This window comes from Coturnix japonica, chromosome 3 (assembly GCF_001577835.2).
Source record: "Coturnix japonica isolate 7356 chromosome 3, Coturnix japonica 2.1, whole genome shotgun sequence".
Taxonomy (NCBI): Eukaryota; Metazoa; Chordata; class Aves; order Galliformes; family Phasianidae; genus Coturnix; species Coturnix japonica.
Window position 1 is genome coordinate 4149797 of NC_029518.1, and position 17373 is coordinate 4167169.

The following is a 17373-nucleotide window of genomic DNA, read 5'->3' on the forward strand; positions in this document are numbered from 1 at the left end:
TTTGTGATCAGACAAGAAGATAGGTCTGGTTGAAAGCGAATCTGTTTGTTTGGGTGGGTGAGAAATGATTTAGGTGGATTTTCACCTGGATTGCTCTTGGCCCAATTTGCTGTGTGTGTGCAGAGCAGGTAGTATCAGCACAATGAAAGAAGAAAGGCTTGGAGCTGGTGCAACATGGATTTAGGTTGGCAGCCTTAATTCACACTTTGACTCACAGTATGCGTTCTTCTAAATATCACTTTCATTTTAGACATGTATATTGTGTTCATGCCAAACAAACTTAAGAAAATTTAAATAAATATCTATCCTTTTGAACAGCAAAAGTTGTTTAAACTGTAGGTTATACAGCTTGTTTTATAACGTAGCTTTGGGCAGTCCCTATGCCAGAATTTTGTCTGTGTCTGAAGAGAAGTGGTTGTAATAGATGTGTTGGTTTTAATTTCCTACTGTTTAAATACAGTTTCTTTTCCCCCCCTGTAGAATGAAACTAAAATATGTGAAGCTGAAAAAGTACTTGGAAGAAGTAAATGATCGACAAAAAAGAGCTCTTCTACGAAATCAGATGTTCTTAAATGAATTCAACGAGTTTGAAGCTCGCGTGAAAGCTTCCAGTTCAAAGCTGATTGAGAAGATGGAAGTAACTTTCTAGAAGACTTACTAATATAGTACTTACTGTTGTTACAGGGGTTGCTAAACTGGTTTTGTCTGTCTGTTTTGGATGTTGGTCTCACTTCATCCCCTATTTTAGAGTGCTCTAAGTGGCAACATTTGGGAGTTATCATTAACGTTATCTAGGTTAGGTCAGGAAAAGGACTTGAGTTGTAATGTTTTCATAAAGACTTTGTTATAAAAGCCTTAGTAAGATATGATTTTATTACTTAAAAAGTCCTTATGCATTTCCTTGAGGTTATTTCAGGATGTGATTGCCCTAAGTAGCTATAGCTCGTTTTACTCCTGCTTATCATACTGTTTTCATCAACTGAGGTGTCACTATCTCCAAGTAAAACAAATTATCCTGTTTGAACTGTTTGGGCTGAAGTAGATCTATGAGTTGCTATTGGTTCTATTTACTAAACAATTAGTTAGTGATACTTGAACAGTGGTAAGAAAAACAGCTTCTTTCAGAACCATTGCATCTCTCAGGTTGTTTAATAGTTTTGTATGTAAACAGATCTGGTTCACTTGCTTTCAGAGCTGAGAGGTGTTGAACTTTTATTCTGGGTCGGTGAAGTAAAAGTCAAGCAGTGGTGTTTCATCACCTTGCATAATTGAAATGTAATTATTTTGTGTCACTTTACTAAGGGATGTTGCAAGGTAATATGGATTGGAAGTGCTTCTAGGTGTAAAAAAGGGAAGATGATATGCCATTGATAGATGGAGTCAGTCAGATTTCAGAGAGCTAAAAGTAAAAACGTTTTACTGGGGAAAGAAGTGTTCTATACTCCTGCTAATAGAATTAGTATTCTTTAAAAGCATTTGGCAGTGGTGTTCATGCAGCTGCAGGTGTTTCGCTTTTCTTTTTAGACTTGCTAGAATAAGGGAGGAGAGGAAACAGGTGATGTGTTTTAAGCCCCTGTTTGATGCTGACACAATACTGTGTGCTTGTCTACAATTCAGCTGTGATTACTTTGAATTCAAACTGGAGCAACCGTATCCCAGCACACTGTTTTCCTCCTATTCCCTATTCAGGGATGATCCATGCAGATTCATCTGAGATAGCAAAACGTAGCCTGCAATCCTTTTAAAAGGAACTATTATTTTTGGAAGCACTATTAGAACATAACCCGAAGTAGGAATGTAGCAACAGCAGCAGCATGCTGTATTTTTTCTTCCTTACTGTCTGGTTTGGCTTTCACTCATTGCATTGCAGCAAAGGGAAGAAAGCCAGTGCATGCAGTACTTAGAAAAGTTCATTTTGATAGATAAATGTGCAACTTGAAATGCAAGCCTGTTCTTTGGAAAAAAATCTTTAATCCTTTATTGATATTAATGTTAATGGAGTGTTTACTCCTCTTTGAATCTTTATAAGCTTTGTCATGCCAGTCTAATGTGATAAATCCTATAAGAAAACTTTGTACCATGGTTTAAAAATATTTCTTTTTTCAAGTTAGTTGTCTCTGATTCAGGAAACCTTGTTTTTGCATTAAGAAGAATGAGTAGTTGGCCCATGTTAGTCCTAATGCAATATATTAACCTGCCCTCCACTGTTAAAGTAAATAGCCCCAATCTCTTTTCTCTCTCTTCATATAGAAGATTTTTATGGTTGTAATAATTTTTAATGCTTCTTCTGGAATGCTTTTAGAGAAGGGACAATGAGAACTTCTTGTGTTGATTAACACTCCTTTAAAACACCATTGGCTTTGCACTGAGGTTTCTGGTTCAGAAGGTCGCTTTTGTGTCATCACTGACCTCAGTGCACAGAAGAGGTGACCTGAGGCTGTGATAGCTGCCCTCCCTGCTGCTGGAAGTAAGGAAGCTCTCTGAAGGTGTAGATCTCTCCTATGGTGCTGATTGATTTCTACTCTCAAAACCAGTCAGGCAGCCCCATCCCATGGCTGCAAACCATGTTCTTAACTGCCTCACCCAGCTATGTCTCAGTCAGTGCCTGCTAACTTCCTTTTTAAGGCTGCTGGGTTTGGTGACATTCACAGAACAACTTTTCCTAGCTTCAGCTTGGTAATGTATAGTTTAGAGACTGTCCCAGATATGGGCATGCGAGTCATCTGTGCTGCATTTTTGCGAGGCTGGGAATATCTTGATGCTAGATTTATTTATTCATTTATTTATTTTCTCCTTCCTGAGCAGCCCTAACGCCTACTTGTTTGCCTTTCCCTCTTCAATAGGTTGTGTTGGTGTGAATCCCAGTTGTGCATTGGGCTCATCTACCCACAGTGTTTTCATTCGGTGCTTCCATGTTGGTGCTTCTGTGCCATCTATTTTGCTTTTCTTAGTTTAGGCTTATTTTATCTCTGAGCTGCTGAACAAAGCACAGATTACATACCTTCAGTGCTGCAGTTATGAAAAGCCCCCTCGTTGTGCATTGTTTAAGAATTATGAAGTATCATCATTTAATCTATTAGGGAAGTTGCTCTGACAGGAATTACCTTTTGGGTAATTTGGGGGGCGAGGGGGACAACAACTTGGTTGTGAGAGATTTGGTGATGTTTGTTTTTCTTTCCCATTTGTGTGCCTGCATTTTGTTCAGTAGTTTTTGGGAGTCTGTGTAAAATCACATAAGCTTTCAGGAAAATCCAGGACTTATATTTGAGTTTCTTTTGAGCATCTTTAGTTCTCTTGTGATGAATTTCTGTATCTTAGAAGTTAATGTTTATGATTCTATGAGCGGCCCCTATTACCTGAAAAGTGAGGCTTGCTGAGTGCACAGTTGGAATGAAGTGAGAGGCTGGTTAATTGTTCTGAAGATTTATCTTCATGCATATTACCTGATGCAGAATAGGTATTGAAGTGCTTTCATTCAGTACCAGTGTAACTTGTTATTGGTGTTTACAATTACTAACAAACAGGATTAATTATAGGTGCTGCATATGCCCGGCTTTTAAGCAGTAGTCCTACTATGAATGCATTACATTTGGTCAATTAAGCAATGTAGTGGAGGTGAGGACGATTTATGCCGTTGTTTGTTAGTAACACTACAGCAAGTTGCCTTTTATGCTGGGTTGCTCTTCATCTGCCATATATCTGCCATATGTTTTTTTCCTTAAAGTATCTCCAAGAGTTACAAGGTGAAGTACACAACCCAAATTCTGAATTTCATTGGGTTCCAAAGCAGTGGAGTTGTCTGATAGAGCAGGAATAACTTGATGTACTCAGTCAGAACTTGGCTTTGTAACATTTGAGTTAACAAGTTATTGCTATTTTGTAGGCTTTTAGATGAGTGAATAATGGTATATGATCTCCAGCAGTTAGTTGTTTATTTACAAGCCTTGTCAGTTGTTCAGGGGAGTGAGAACAAAGACCAAGTGAAAAAGGATGCTGGGGCTTTACGTTCAGAAATACACCATTTGCAAAGCGATATTTGCTCATTTGTGCTTCGTTTCTTTTGGCCTTCCATGTAACGTAATGGATTTGTTCACGTTTAGGTACGGTATGGAGGAGAAATTAAAAGTGGGCTGTCGTTTCAAGAGGGTGACTTGACACACGGTGACAAGGAAGAAGGATGCAATGAGCAGGTAATGTGGTGGTGGGGGATAAAAATGTGTGTTATTCCTATGATGTTCTTTCCACCGAGTGACTGCATTAAGAGGCAGATGCTGCTAAGCAGCCTTTACGTGGGGATTTTGTGTTGTCAGCTGTAGTGTGAAATATTGTTTAGAGCCTGAGTGAAGTAGAGAACGTGGGTAAAAAGTGCAATTATTTCAATCAAAGAGCTAGAATTAAAAAGGAAGGGGAACTCTGAGTGTTCATTGTCGTCTTTGTGTCGGTTTTTGTAATTTCTGTGCTGCATAATGTGGTAAAGGTATTGACCAAGCAGGAATTGTTCTTAATGAACAGTAATTTAAAAAATGCAGCTATTGATTCTCATAGTGTATTTATAATTCTGTGTTTTGACCTTTTCTCAGAAGAAGCAAAAAGAGATTGCCTATCTAAGTAACAGACAAAAAGACTGACAAGGAATACTTAAATATATTCTGCTATATATATCTGCAGTAATGCAGACTTCTAATCCCTCCTCCTATCTCCATATAAATGATACAGTTCAAGACCATAGCTGTTTTCTTCACTAAAAGCAGTAAAGCTCTTTTAGATGAAATGTCTAAAAACATCTTGTAATAACTTGGAGCATGCTGGCAAGAGTAGTCACTTGTGACTATGTGTGAAACCCCCTCAGCTAGTCGATATTGTAATAAGCAAAAATGGTAGCATCACTCCATTATTCAGAAAAGCCAACAGCATGCTTGTCCCTTAGGCTACAGCATTCATTAAGAAAAGCTTACTGGGCTGAAAGCTGGAAACAGATGATAACGGGATATGATTTTCATATTTAATGCATTCCTTGGAAGAGTATGTGTGCTGCAGATTGATAGAAGAATCAACTGCTACTTTACTAAAAGACTTTCTAGTTTGCCCTATAGCTACCGATGGAATCATTCAGCCAAGAAATTAACTTTTTCTCCTTTTACCTGCTTTATATATCTGCTAAGCAGGCTGCCTGGCTGCCAGTAAATGTTATTATGCAGTTAAATGTTTGGTATTTAAGACTCTTATCAGAAAAGAAACAGAGGCCACACTATTTTGTTTTTATAGTAGGAGGAAGGTTTTTGGTTTTCTTTCTTCAGTGCATTAGCAGTCGTTAATCTGAGTTTATAGGAAGTTTTCCCCATAGATTAAAAAGTTAAAAACCTTGAATTTAGAGCATTCTTTAAACTGTAATATACAAAGCAATGAACCCGAGCAACCTTGACCTATATAGGCAGGCCTCCAGCAGTTTGTGAATTAGGTTTTTAATTCAGACGTGTGGAAAAGGTGACTTCAGTTCTGAATGCTGGATTCTACAATTAAAAGTGGTTGGTAAGGGACATGCAGTTTCTGACCTATAGAAAAGTTGTTTTCACATCAATACTGGAACATCATGGGATTGAAAATATTGTGGGCAATGCAAGATCTTGGTGTGTACCCAGATATGTACATTGAGTTACAGTAATCTTGTTGGTGAACTTTCTTCACTCCCCGCTTCTTGCTTCTTATCTCCATTCTTAGATACCTTCTTACACATAGTGATCACAGAATGACCTGGGTTGGAAGGGACCTCAAGGATCATGAAGCTCCAATCCCTTGCCTGGCAGGGCCACCAAACTTCCATGTTTACTGGATCAGGTTGCCCTGATGGGAGGGATTTTTTTAATTGTCTTTATTCTCTTCAAAATACTTTAATAATAATAATAATAAAGGCTGTTAGTGGAGGAACAAGTGAGGAGCCTGCTCATTCCCTCCACTCCAGAGCCAAAAAGTGTACTATGAGTGTGCTTTGTGAGAGGTTTCATTTAGCTCCCAGCTGGAGTGACATGAAACTGATGGTTTTGTTCACTGTTTTAGGTAGGTCATCTACACGTTTTGCTTTTGGTGGTAAAAGCTGTACCTAGGCCAACTTTATCTGTTATACAGTTGCTCCAAGGACACAAAGGCAGTGAAGAGTTGTTGTTTTTCCCTGTAAACAAGAAGGAGGCTGCTGGAGATGTACTTCTGCTAAAGCTCTGTAAAGCACTTGGACCTGATTGAATTGCATTTGTTTTGGAACACTAAACTCAGGAGCTGCTAAATCCACACAATACCTGCTAGATGTGTTTCAAAGCAGCAAGTCCAAGCCCCCAGAAGTAATTAGGAGGAATCCAAGAGCGGTGGTGATAGAATAAGCTGTGAACTTGATCTCAGTAGCAAACCTTTACTTCTTAAAATAACTTCATGGCTTTTTGTTCTGCTTCTTGTTAGGTGGAATTTGAGCTTTTTAATGAAACGGACGCACACTAGACAAGATGCCTTTGTTCCCCTTAAGCTGGGCTTGGCAGCTGACTTTGTGTGGTAGGAGGAGGTCAGCCAGCAAGAGAGAGGAGAGGGGTGTGGAGGTGACTGTTAATTGCCCTGCTGTGATTTGGAGCTGAAAAGCAACCTGTCCTTAGTATAAACAATGGCATTGTGGTAGCTAATTTTGGCTTTGCATAAACTGGCAGTGACCTCCTGGTAGTGGTAGCAGTTCCTTCTATGATCTTTTTTCTGGTTGAGTAAGCTTTCAAAGAGTGGGGGGGGGGGGGGGAAATAAAAGTGCCAAGACACATGAATGTAGAAGTGGAGCATTTATAGTGTTGGAATGATTTTTATGCAGGTTCAGCAGAGTTCTAGGGTGAAAGTGTCATTTGAAATGTTTCTGCTCAGTTCCCAAAGTTGTCTTGTGCAAAATACAACTCCACCTGCTTGTTAGCTCATTCTTCCTGTTTGGTGCGGGTCGGCTGGAGGAAAGAACAGAAGGCAATGAATCAAATTCTTGTTTGGCTGTGTTGGTTTTTTTTTGGCTTTGTTTTTGTTTGCCTCAGTTTTCCTTGCTATGTTAATGTGCAGTGAGCTGAGCTGGATATATAGATAGATGATGGCAGATGGAGACTTCAGTCTCTTTGGGATCCCTCCTTATCCTGTTGCTTGCTCAAGACCCATCTCTGCCATGTTGCATGCCCAAGAACTCCTGCTGCTGCTGGTCCATTAGTAGACAAGACATAAGTGGAAAGCAAAGTCAAATTCTAGCGCATACTTCACGCTGGCTTGTGTTGGCCAAGGAGGGTGGCTCTTAGTGGCTATGGCTTCATTCAGCAACCAGTGGGTTCTGCAGTGTCAGAGGTGGGATCTGGTACTCCAGCATCAGCTCTGCAGCTGGTCCAACAAAAAGGGTGCACAGAATGAAATGACAACTTGCTGGCAGCTGACACTATTCCTGCAGAGGGGGGAGATGGCGCTCATCATCTAATGGTAGTATTAGCCATATTGAAGGATTATTTTTTGGCAGATGCTTTCAATGAGTTGTGCTTATTTTCGGATGTGATGGGGTAACCTGTACCAGATGTATTGGGTTCCACCTTTGCTGATCTCTAGTGGGAGCAGATGACAAATTGGGCTGTAGAATTTCACAGAGAGGGCATTTGCTATTTCCATTTACTTTAAAGCAAGTGGACAGAAGAATGTGTTGTCTATGCCTTCAGAAACTAGCACACAATCCTCAAGAAGCTTCATTTGCAGCATGCTACCTGTTTGATTCTTTAACCATCTTGCACCTGTGTCTTCCAGATGCCACAGGCTGCAAGGCAGGCAGGAATTCATGTCAAGACAGCTGTGTCCAGAAGGTTGCATCATCCGGTGCCATTCTTCACAGGCCGCTGCATGTCTGCCTGCAGTGTGCAGCAGGAACCCCCGCAGCCTGCTGCCTGCCCCAGCAGACTGACAACCTTGCGTGGTGATGATACAGACAGGCATCCCACACAATTTGGTGGTGACACGGAGCGTGACAATAAGCCTGATGAGCAAGGTGGCAAGTTGGGCCTCCCCATGGAGGAGATGCCCATCAGAGACAGCAGCTTGCACAGCAGTCTTCTGAATTTTAAAGAAGACAAAAATTCCAGTGAACTCTGCTCAGCATTACCCAATGGAGGACGTGTGCAGAGCAGCACTGCTGACTTAGCAAGTGATACATCAGTGGAGGAGGTGATGACCCACAAGCACCTGGTAACAAGTGCAAAAGAAGTCTGTGAGCACCCTGTCCTCTTGGCACCTGCCCCTGAGCCCAGCATCTCTGGTATGTGGAACCTCTGCTCCAGTGTGCTGCTGCAGCACACACACACATCCCAAACACACACATGCATGCAGCTGCTGGGTTTTTGCCTACAGCTCTTATACTTTGGTTGAAGAGCAGTAGAACTCTCATCTGTTTTCTTCTTTTTTTGTTCGTTTTCTACTTTTTTTTTCTTGTCTGTTTCCTCCTAGGTTTTTCATCAAAGTCTCACTGGCGATGAAAGCTGCTGGATTTTCATTCTTTAGCTGGGGCATTTTGAGGCTCCTGCTCTTTTTGCTCACCCCTGACAGCAGAATACCTGCTGAATATCCCCTGCTCCATCTTCAGGGTCTTAGCTTTTTGCTTTTCATTCTGAGCAGACCAAAGCTGGGGAGAGGAGGAGGATGGGGATGTGTAAAGCAAAAACTAGCAGTGAGCAGCCGAACCTGGACCTTTTGCGCTGCTGTCAGTCCTGTAGTACCTTCTACAAGGCTGCCTTGTCCTGGCAGCCTGCTTAAGATGGACCCCAAATATGAGAGGGATCTCTACCCCACTGGATGATTATTCAGTAAAGTAAAATGAATGTCCTTCATTCATCCAAGGCACACTGCTTTTCTAGTTGATGCGAGGCTTGGTCAAGTCTAACTTGGGAGCTAAAAGAAAGCGAAGATTTCTTCACTGCTGTGCCTACAATTGTCTTGAAGTTGTTTGAGCCTGTTTTTAAGAGGTTTAATGTCAACTTAATTTACTGGCAAAATAGGAAATCTCTATTTTGGATTGATTTCATTCTTCAAATGCTTATTCAGAATAGTTCTGAAAAGTGAATTTGCAAATGTAGACCAAGAATCATCACTTCCATGCAGGAGACTAGATTAACTATTATTTGTTCTGAATTGTTCCCTACTTTCTTGAGGGATGTGATGCTTGTCTTCCAGCTGGGATGTACATGTATGAGAATGGAAGGCTGCGCTTAAAGGCTGCTTCTCACCTTTTCTTTTGCTATCATGGCAAAATGTTTTCTTTCCTGCTTCACTTTGAAGTAAGCTAACAGACTTGTTCTTGAAATCTCAGTAATGAAGATTTGTCTCTAAGTAACTGTTTCTTTGGCTTTTTTTCTGTAAGACCTAGCAGAAATATCTTCCCCTCCCCTGCCAGTTGATACAGCAATTTCTAGCTTTTAAGTTTTCCAAGCTATGTAGGAAATGCTAAGATTGAGCTTTTCCTAGTGGAAACTAGTGGCAACCCTAATATGAAGGGACTCCTGTCCTGTAACGATCATGGTCTTTATAGTCAATAACTGGCATCTCCATCAGATGATCTTCTGTGGATTTATTTTTTCTGGCCTCCTTTCTTAATTTTTTTTCTTTATTATTATTTTTTCCATTTCTTTATTCATTCCTAAATAACTTCTGTCCTGATGTTGTCTTTCATCTTACGTGCTTCCATGTCAACACTGTCAGGCTTTGCATGGGGACAGAAGGTCCTGGTGTGAGCTGCCATTTGTCACAGCCCTCAAGAATTGGGGCCTCAGGGAACCTATGCCTGAGATGAGCTGAATTGTTGGGTGCTGTACCACTAGCTGTGAATACTGTTTCATTCAAAACCATGGGAATTTCTGTGGCAATGCTAATATACAACTGCAATGGTTGGCCCATTTAATTTTTGTTGTTTAAAGAAAAAATTTTATTATTAGGCACAGTTTATGTCTGTGCTCTTCTTATTTCAAGAAGATAACTAATATGCTGAATATAAAAGCCACTGAAGCTTGTGTTTCTTCTGCAAGATTTAGAAGATGTGTCAGAAAGAAGGCTCTCCAGGTGTATTTCTCCTTGCTCCATTTCCCACCCTACTCCTCCCAACACGGGGAAACTATTCTGAAGCTTTATCCTGAAAAACCTTTTTCAAGCTTGTCTGTTTCTTTGCATCTCCCAAGGCAATGTGGGGAGGTAGGAGATGATTCTGCGGTAGTGATTTTCATGGCAGGGTTGATTGTGGCTGGTTTTGAGCTCTGGTTTCAAACTCAAACTTGGGAGCATGGCCAGGGCCTGCCTGAACTCCCCCTTGCGAGGGAAGCGCAGAAGGACATGAAATGTTGGGAGGGGGCATGGAAAGCCCAATGCAATCCCAGGCATGCTGGCTGCCACCTTTGAGGTGGGAGAGTGCACTAAGTAGCTCATCCTGTCCTAATTCCGTACATCACAATTTACAAATTCTGCTAATGTTCTGGGAGTAATCTTATTATTACTTGTTTTTCCAGGACCCCAATATAACCTGAACACCCAGCAGGCAGCCAGCCAGGATGACAGCAGCAGCAGTACCCACCCAGCAGAGAGCTCCTCTTTGCAGCTACCCAGCTGCTGTACGGCAGAGGATGAGCCCTTGGGCAGCTCAGTGTCTGATGGGTATGTCCTCACATCTCTTCTTCCTATATTTGTGTTCGCGTCATGTTAGGGACCGCTCTCACTGTCAGTCCCTATTTTAATAGATGCCATTTGAGCAGCTACTAATGGCCACCAATATACACTTGTGCAACTTTATCATTTCACATTTGCATCAGGCTGCTCACTACGGAAACATCATCTAATTTACATCTAAATAGCTTACACACAGTTTTTGTTTTGCATGACACCTGTTAATCATAACATTTTGCAGGGAAGTTGCACAGGGTACTTGTCTTTGCTGGAGAAGTCATAGCTGAGCGGTGGCAATTTAACCTTTTGTTCTCTCCTGGTAGATGTTAGCGATGCCTTGTTGTTCAGGAGCAGACAAAAATACTGTGCAGTGCTTCTGAAGCCAGCTAAATTATAAGAAAGGTTTTACTGTTCGCTTTATCTCTGGAGCATGACTAAAACCAGAATGGGGAGTATCTCCTCTCACATCATGCTAAGCTGAATACCTTAGTTTCTCAAGGCCGAGAAAGTGCCATCTCCACTGCTGTGTGTATCTGCAGAAGAGATCCAAATTTAAATTTGTTTCAATGGAAAACTGAAATGCAGATAAAGTTTCAGAAATGGCAGGCATGAAAGATGCCGAGGAGTGATACGTAGCCTCTCTGTTGCTGAGTTGGTAACAAGTTCTTTCAAAGTGTGTTGTTCCGATGCACTTGAAATTCAGTGCGTGTTCCTGAGTCTTGCAAAGTAATTCATGAGCTGGAAGTCTTGAGGAGAAGTTTCCAAGTAATTAGAGCGTGGGCTTCGTTTACGTATACTGCTATGGAGGCGGTTTTGATGTCTTAGCTCAATCAACAGCAAGTAAAATCTGCACTGTGTATCCCAGGTTTTTTAGGGGAAGTGCTTTACTTCAGAGACATCGTTGTAACAAGGTCTTTTTTGAGGCATAAGGAAAAGAAGTTGGCTTTTATTTTTTCCCCTGGGAAGTGTTTGTTTGTTGTATTTTACCACAGGGCAAGGCTTTTTTTTCCTCTTTTTTTTAAACTGAGTTTCAGCCTGCCTTTAGCAGCTGGAGGAGCACTAATCCTGATAACACTGTCAGGTTGCTAACCAAGGAGAGGCGATGCTGCAGGGAAAGGTCACTCTGTGCAGGCTGTGAGGCTCGCTGACAGCTCCTGGTGGGGCGATGCCACTTTGCTATCACAGTTATTAAAAATGGTGGCTGAACCAAAGCCCATTTGTGCCGTGGGGCATCTCCACACCCTGTGCTGCATCTGCAGAGCTTGATGGGATGCCGGCCCTGCGGGTCTGTTCGTTTTTTGCCTCACCCCTCTGGTGGGCTCTGTCCTTTTGGCATTCCTCAGGGTACCCTGCCCTTTATTCCGGGGCTTAAAAATGGATGGGGAAAGGGTCTCTGAGAATTAGCGTGCAGAAAGATGATGACTATTTTAAGGCCGGTGTTGAAGGGGTGGAAAAAGGCAGAGCTTATGCCTGTGCTGCTTCAGCTGCATTGAAGAGGACTTAGCACAGATGGATTGTGCATTACAAAATGTAACACATAATTCAAGCTGTCAGCTTAATCAGACTGTTTCCAGGAAGCAACCTGTAAAAGAGAAGGACCTCTTGTTTGCTGACCTCTGATCCGTAGCCTGCTGCAGATTGTCATACATTTTGTTTTTCTTTATGCTGGTGTCCCTTCCTTCCCCTTCCCTTTTTGTTATTGTATCCCTCTCAAGTGGCACCCTGGAAGGACCACCCAGGGGGAGGGAAACAATAGGAAACGAGCCGGCCGCTGAAATACAGGTTTTGTAAGACTTTGGGGGAAGAAAAAGCACTGTTTAACTGTGTATGCGATCTCCCTGGCATTGTTTAGCTGATCAGATGTCTAGGAAACTCCGCTCAATGCAGAGCAGCTCTCGCTTAATTGTTGGCCGTTGCTGAACAGACTGATAGAAAGCAAAACTTCTGCTGTATCTTAACGTAATTACAAAATAGTGCAGAGCTTTTAGTCGATGAAGCGAGGCTGGCTGCGTAGCTGTCGGCTTCTGCACAAAAACCTGAGTGTGAAGCCAGGATCCTCAGTGCTGCTGGAGGCCTGAGCTGGAATCTGCCACACAAAGCGGGCAGATTTACCCTTGGGAAGGCTCAGTCTGCTTTGCTTCACTGCTGAAGTCTGTGTTTGGGTCGTTGTGGAGGTACACCTTCAGGAAGAGCTCTCTGAGGTCCTGCTCTGCCATACTATGGAGCACTCCTCCTTCCAGGGCTTTGGTTCTCCCTGCTGCAGAGCTCAGTGTCAGGTCCAGCTCCACTGTGTTGATGTCCTGAGCAGCTGATGGGGAAATGCTGCAGGGAATACGGGGATAAAGAAGCTGATGTTTGACCATCGAAGGAAAATAGCACATTGTAGGAAGATGTAACATGCCTTTTCCAGGCTTGTGTGCTCTGTGTAGTTCATATAAATGAAAGGAAAAAGCAAAATCCTGATCCCTCTCTTACTGCTTGCAACCATTTGAACCTCCTTGTGATTTACAGCAGTTTCACTATTTTTCTGAGGTATTCATGATTATTATTATTATTTTCAGCAAATACTGTATGACTTTGAAATATTCCATTTCCCAACAGCTGGAAAGAAATGACTGGGAATACAGGAGCTGCCTGGCTCCTCAGCTGGGAGGAGGGAATATGAGAGGAAAACACTTCAGTCTTAAAAAAAAAAACAAACAAAGAAGTCTGTGGGTTGCTTTGATGGTTTATTTTCTACTTGTTTGTTTCTCTAAGTCAGGATTTGCAGTGAAGTTGATGCTAGGTGCTGCCAACAAATGCTTGTTCCTCAATTTATCACTTTTTGCAGCCCTGCTCTCTGCATATGCAGTAAATTCCCAAGAGAGAGAGCATCCACTCAGTGGCTAATAATGTTTTGCCGGGGTACAGAATAACAACAGGAAAAACAATATATTTGGGGTAAAAGAGCAAAGAAGTCACCGACCTCCCCCATGTTAACAAAAGTAGGACCAGGTTACCCTGGCTGTCACTCTGTGGCACTGTTCACCTAATTGCACAAGTTGGGAAGGGCTTTGTAGTTGTGCTTAAAATTAAATTTCAGACTTCTGACGGTAGGGTTCTCATAAAGACCTAATTGTTGGAGGATTCTGAGGGAGAACTGAGGAAGGGCCTGCAGGTGAACTTGACCTCCATACCTATTCTGGCTGTCTCTCTGGGCTTTAAATAAACTTTTCGCTTGCTTTATTTTGTAGCTTCTGCAGCCTGGATGGGAGTCTGAAGGAAGACCTGGAGACCAGTGACCTCTGTGAGCTCCCCAGGGCCAAGGCAGGACAGCAGTCAGATGTGGCCACACTGAAACATGAGCACCTGTGCACTGAGGAGCTGGCAGCTGCGTTACACAGCACGCTGGATTCGGGTGAGGAGGCACCAGGAAGCCAGGTCAGTTTTGGGGGTGCAGGGAGCCTCTGTGATGATGTGTCCTGAGGCTTTAAGTATGTTTGTTAAGTCATAGAATTATTATGGTTGGAGAAGACCACTAAAATCATTCTGTCCAGCCCCAACTCACCCCCACCATTCCCACTGCCCACATCCCTCAGTGCCACATCCCCATGGCCATGGGACACCTCCATGGACGGTGACCTCACCACTCCTGTGCAGCTGTGCCACTGCATCACCGCTCTGTGGAGAAGGAATTATTCCTAACAGCCAACCTGAACCTCCCCTGGCACAACGTGAGGCCATCCCCTCTTCTCCCATGGCTGCTGTTCCCTGGGAGCGGAGGCCAACTCACCTCACACAGCCTCCTTTCAGGTTGTAGGGAGTGATATATGAACATACATGCATGTTTCTGTGTATATCTATATAAATGTATGTAAATGAGCATCTAAATAATTGGCAGCAAGAGACTAAAATGCACATGCAGTTAAAGTGAAGCAGCCCTGTGCCTCTTAGCTCTGCCCATTACTTGGGTATACCCAGGGAGGATGAGCGAGTAGCACTCATTAATCCATCTTTGAGATGGCTAGGAAGTGTCTGTAGAGAGAACCTAGATTTTTCTATGTGTCTGTGGGCTTTGCCCCATGAAGAAAGCAGCTCACAAAGATCATTGCAACATCTTTTCCACCCTTTGGGCCTGTTACTGATTTAAGAAACTAACGCGTTTTGCCATGGTGCAAATTTATCGTGAGGCTTATATCATCTGTCTTTCTCTGTGGCTTAATAGCTTTTTATCATGAGCGATAGTGGGTTTTTTTTCTTTTTAAAGAAACAGAATTATGTTTGGTATGTTAAATATGCAGGGCATTTTACAGATAGCTGCACGTGTGCTCTTTTTAATCTCTAACTGGGTATTTATGAACTAACTTCAATTTTTGTTGGACATTTTCTTCTTTATGTCTATGCAAAAGGAAAGAGGGAGATCATTTCCAGAGGAAGTGGGAAACTGAAGAACCAAGTAATCCTGAAATGCATTACCTTTACATGGAAAGAGAAACATGTACATACACATACATACATGTTTATCTATAATATGAAATAACACCAGAGCAAAAATATTCTTCAAACTTTTTCCCCCTCTAATTTCTAGTGTGACATTAGCAAAGCAGTCCAATCTGTTGGGTTGTTTTCTTTTTTTTAATGTTTTTGTTTTAATAATATTAGAAAAATAACTGCTGGTGTGGCAGAAAAATAGTAAATATACATTTAAAATCCTATACAGAAACTTTTTCTAAGACAAAGCTCGGCAACACAAGCTTTATGCATAAATATATATAATGATCTGCTTATTGCTACACGTTACTGTGGCCCACACATATCCCTTCAACATCTACTTTTATATTTTAGAAAATCTATCCTGTTAAATGTATAATGTAAAATGATGTGTTTTCTTCATTGAAACATCTGATTTCCAAGCACAGAACAGCAGCGGTGCAAGTTGAGACTTAAATGCTGCCATGATGTGCTCCCAAATAAACGTGGATGAGGAGGGGGTGGATGCTGGAAAGAAAACTCTTCTCACAAGCCCCACATGGTTTTGGTCTCAAAGCCTTTCCAGTTTCTCAGATAAGCGTAAATAGAGGAAGTTAAAGTAGTTGGGATTATCTCTGCGATGTTGGTTTGTGTTGCTGAAAGCTGGCTCATTTATTAAACAGATAATAAGAGGAAAAAAAACTTGTAGATTTGAAGAATCAGGTCTGTACTTTGTGACACAGAAGGAAAACAAAAGGATGCCCTGTGAGTAACCAAGACAAAAGAATAATGCCCCCAAAGCTGTATAACTTGCCCATATTTACGCTTGGTTCTGCTCCCTATAAAAGCATCTACTTCCTGCTTAGTTTTTTGGGGACATCAAAAGTAATATTCAATTAACAGAGGTCAGGCTAGAGCTGCTGCATGGATCTGCACACTGACAGGAGAAACTGAACTTGAGGAACATGCTGTGACAATACAGGTTAAAATCTGAGTCGAGTCTATCAGAAGCTGATGTCAGATTGGATCTTCTGGCTTCAGCTTCATTGACCTTGGTGGTGGTTTTTGTTGCAGCTGTTGCTGGCAATGCCTGCTAACTTGCCTTACTGCTGTACCCAAAATGAGAAAAGTGAAACTTTTTATTCAGTCTCTTGTGCTTGCAGTGGGTACATGTAGCACAGACCGCAACTTCCAGAAAACCTAGTTAGCAAAAGAAGAATTCCAATTTTATGTTACTCAAAGGCAGAATGCAGTACCTGTGCTAGCACTGATTTAACTCAGAGGTAATTCAGCATCTAGCAGAAATACCCTGCAAGCAGATTACTCTGTGAAGTATAGATTAGCCTAAATGTACGTTGGAAACCGTTGCCTCTCGAGACTCAGAATAATAGGGCTGTGCTTGTTTTTATTTTTTAATGCTGCAGGCTCCACCGCTGCTGAGAGAGGTCCTTGCAGAAGAGTGTGGAGATAGGTCATCTGTTCAGAGTAATGAATCATCTTACAGCTTGCCATCGATCCCAAATGACGGCAGGGAAATGGAGCAGGCAAAACATGTTCCGTGGCTCGACGGCATAGGAAAACAAGGTAACAAGTGCTAAAAGCTCTGTCTGTGTGCTCTGAGCTGCCACCAAGCTCTGCTGCGAGATATAAGTGTGTTTTCCATCCGAATCTGCCAGGGACTTTGTTAGAGCTACCGGGAATTAATATTTGTAACGAGCTTCTGGTGATTGCCTTAAACATCTCCGTATTTTTGTCATTCTTGTTACTTCATAATGTGAACTCTATGTACTGGGACTATTTTTCTCAATTGAGTTAGAAAATCAAACCTTGTGGCAGCTATAGGTTCCCTATGCATAGGTGTATATTGAAAATGCCTGCTGTTTAGAAATGGTGTGATATCTTAGCTGTGCTTTGGTTTGGTTTTTTTATGAAGCTGGAATGCAGAGCAGATTTTCCTCTGTGAAAGGGTTGGTGCTAAGAGGTGTGCAGTACCATTCTTAGAAGGTGGATGTTTGTGAAAATCCAGTTAATTTCTTCAGATAAGGAAGTAATATATTAGTGCTGTGTAGTAACTGGTGACGGGAACTTGCTCAGCCTGCTCTCAGAGCATCCCTCACATCAAAGTCCAGAAGAGACAGGCAATTAGGTTGCAACGCTCTTCACACAGCACATGTAAACAAACTGATTTAGGCCCCCTAAATCCACGCCACTTTTATCCACGGAGGAGACTGAGACTTTGATTTA

The 17373-nt window shown here is 42.0% G+C and overlaps 1 protein-coding gene across 9 annotated transcripts in view; it reads left to right on the top strand.

Moving 5' to 3' along the window:
* KIZ (kizuna centrosomal protein) overlaps positions 1-17373 on the top strand; it is a 39016-nt gene that overhangs the window by 3191 nt on the left and 18452 nt on the right. For all 9 annotated transcript variants that reach the window (XM_015856663.2, XM_015856664.2, XM_015856667.2 and 6 more), the window contains 6 exons: positions 481-634; positions 4101-4190; positions 7789-8293; positions 10527-10671; positions 13914-14100; positions 16554-16713. In XM_015856663.2, the coding sequence (XP_015712149.1) occupies positions 481-634; positions 4101-4190; positions 7789-8293; positions 10527-10671; positions 13914-14100; positions 16554-16713 (1241 nt within the window). The remainder of the gene's footprint in view (positions 1-480; positions 635-4100; positions 4191-7788; positions 8294-10526; positions 10672-13913; positions 14101-16553; positions 16714-17373) is intronic.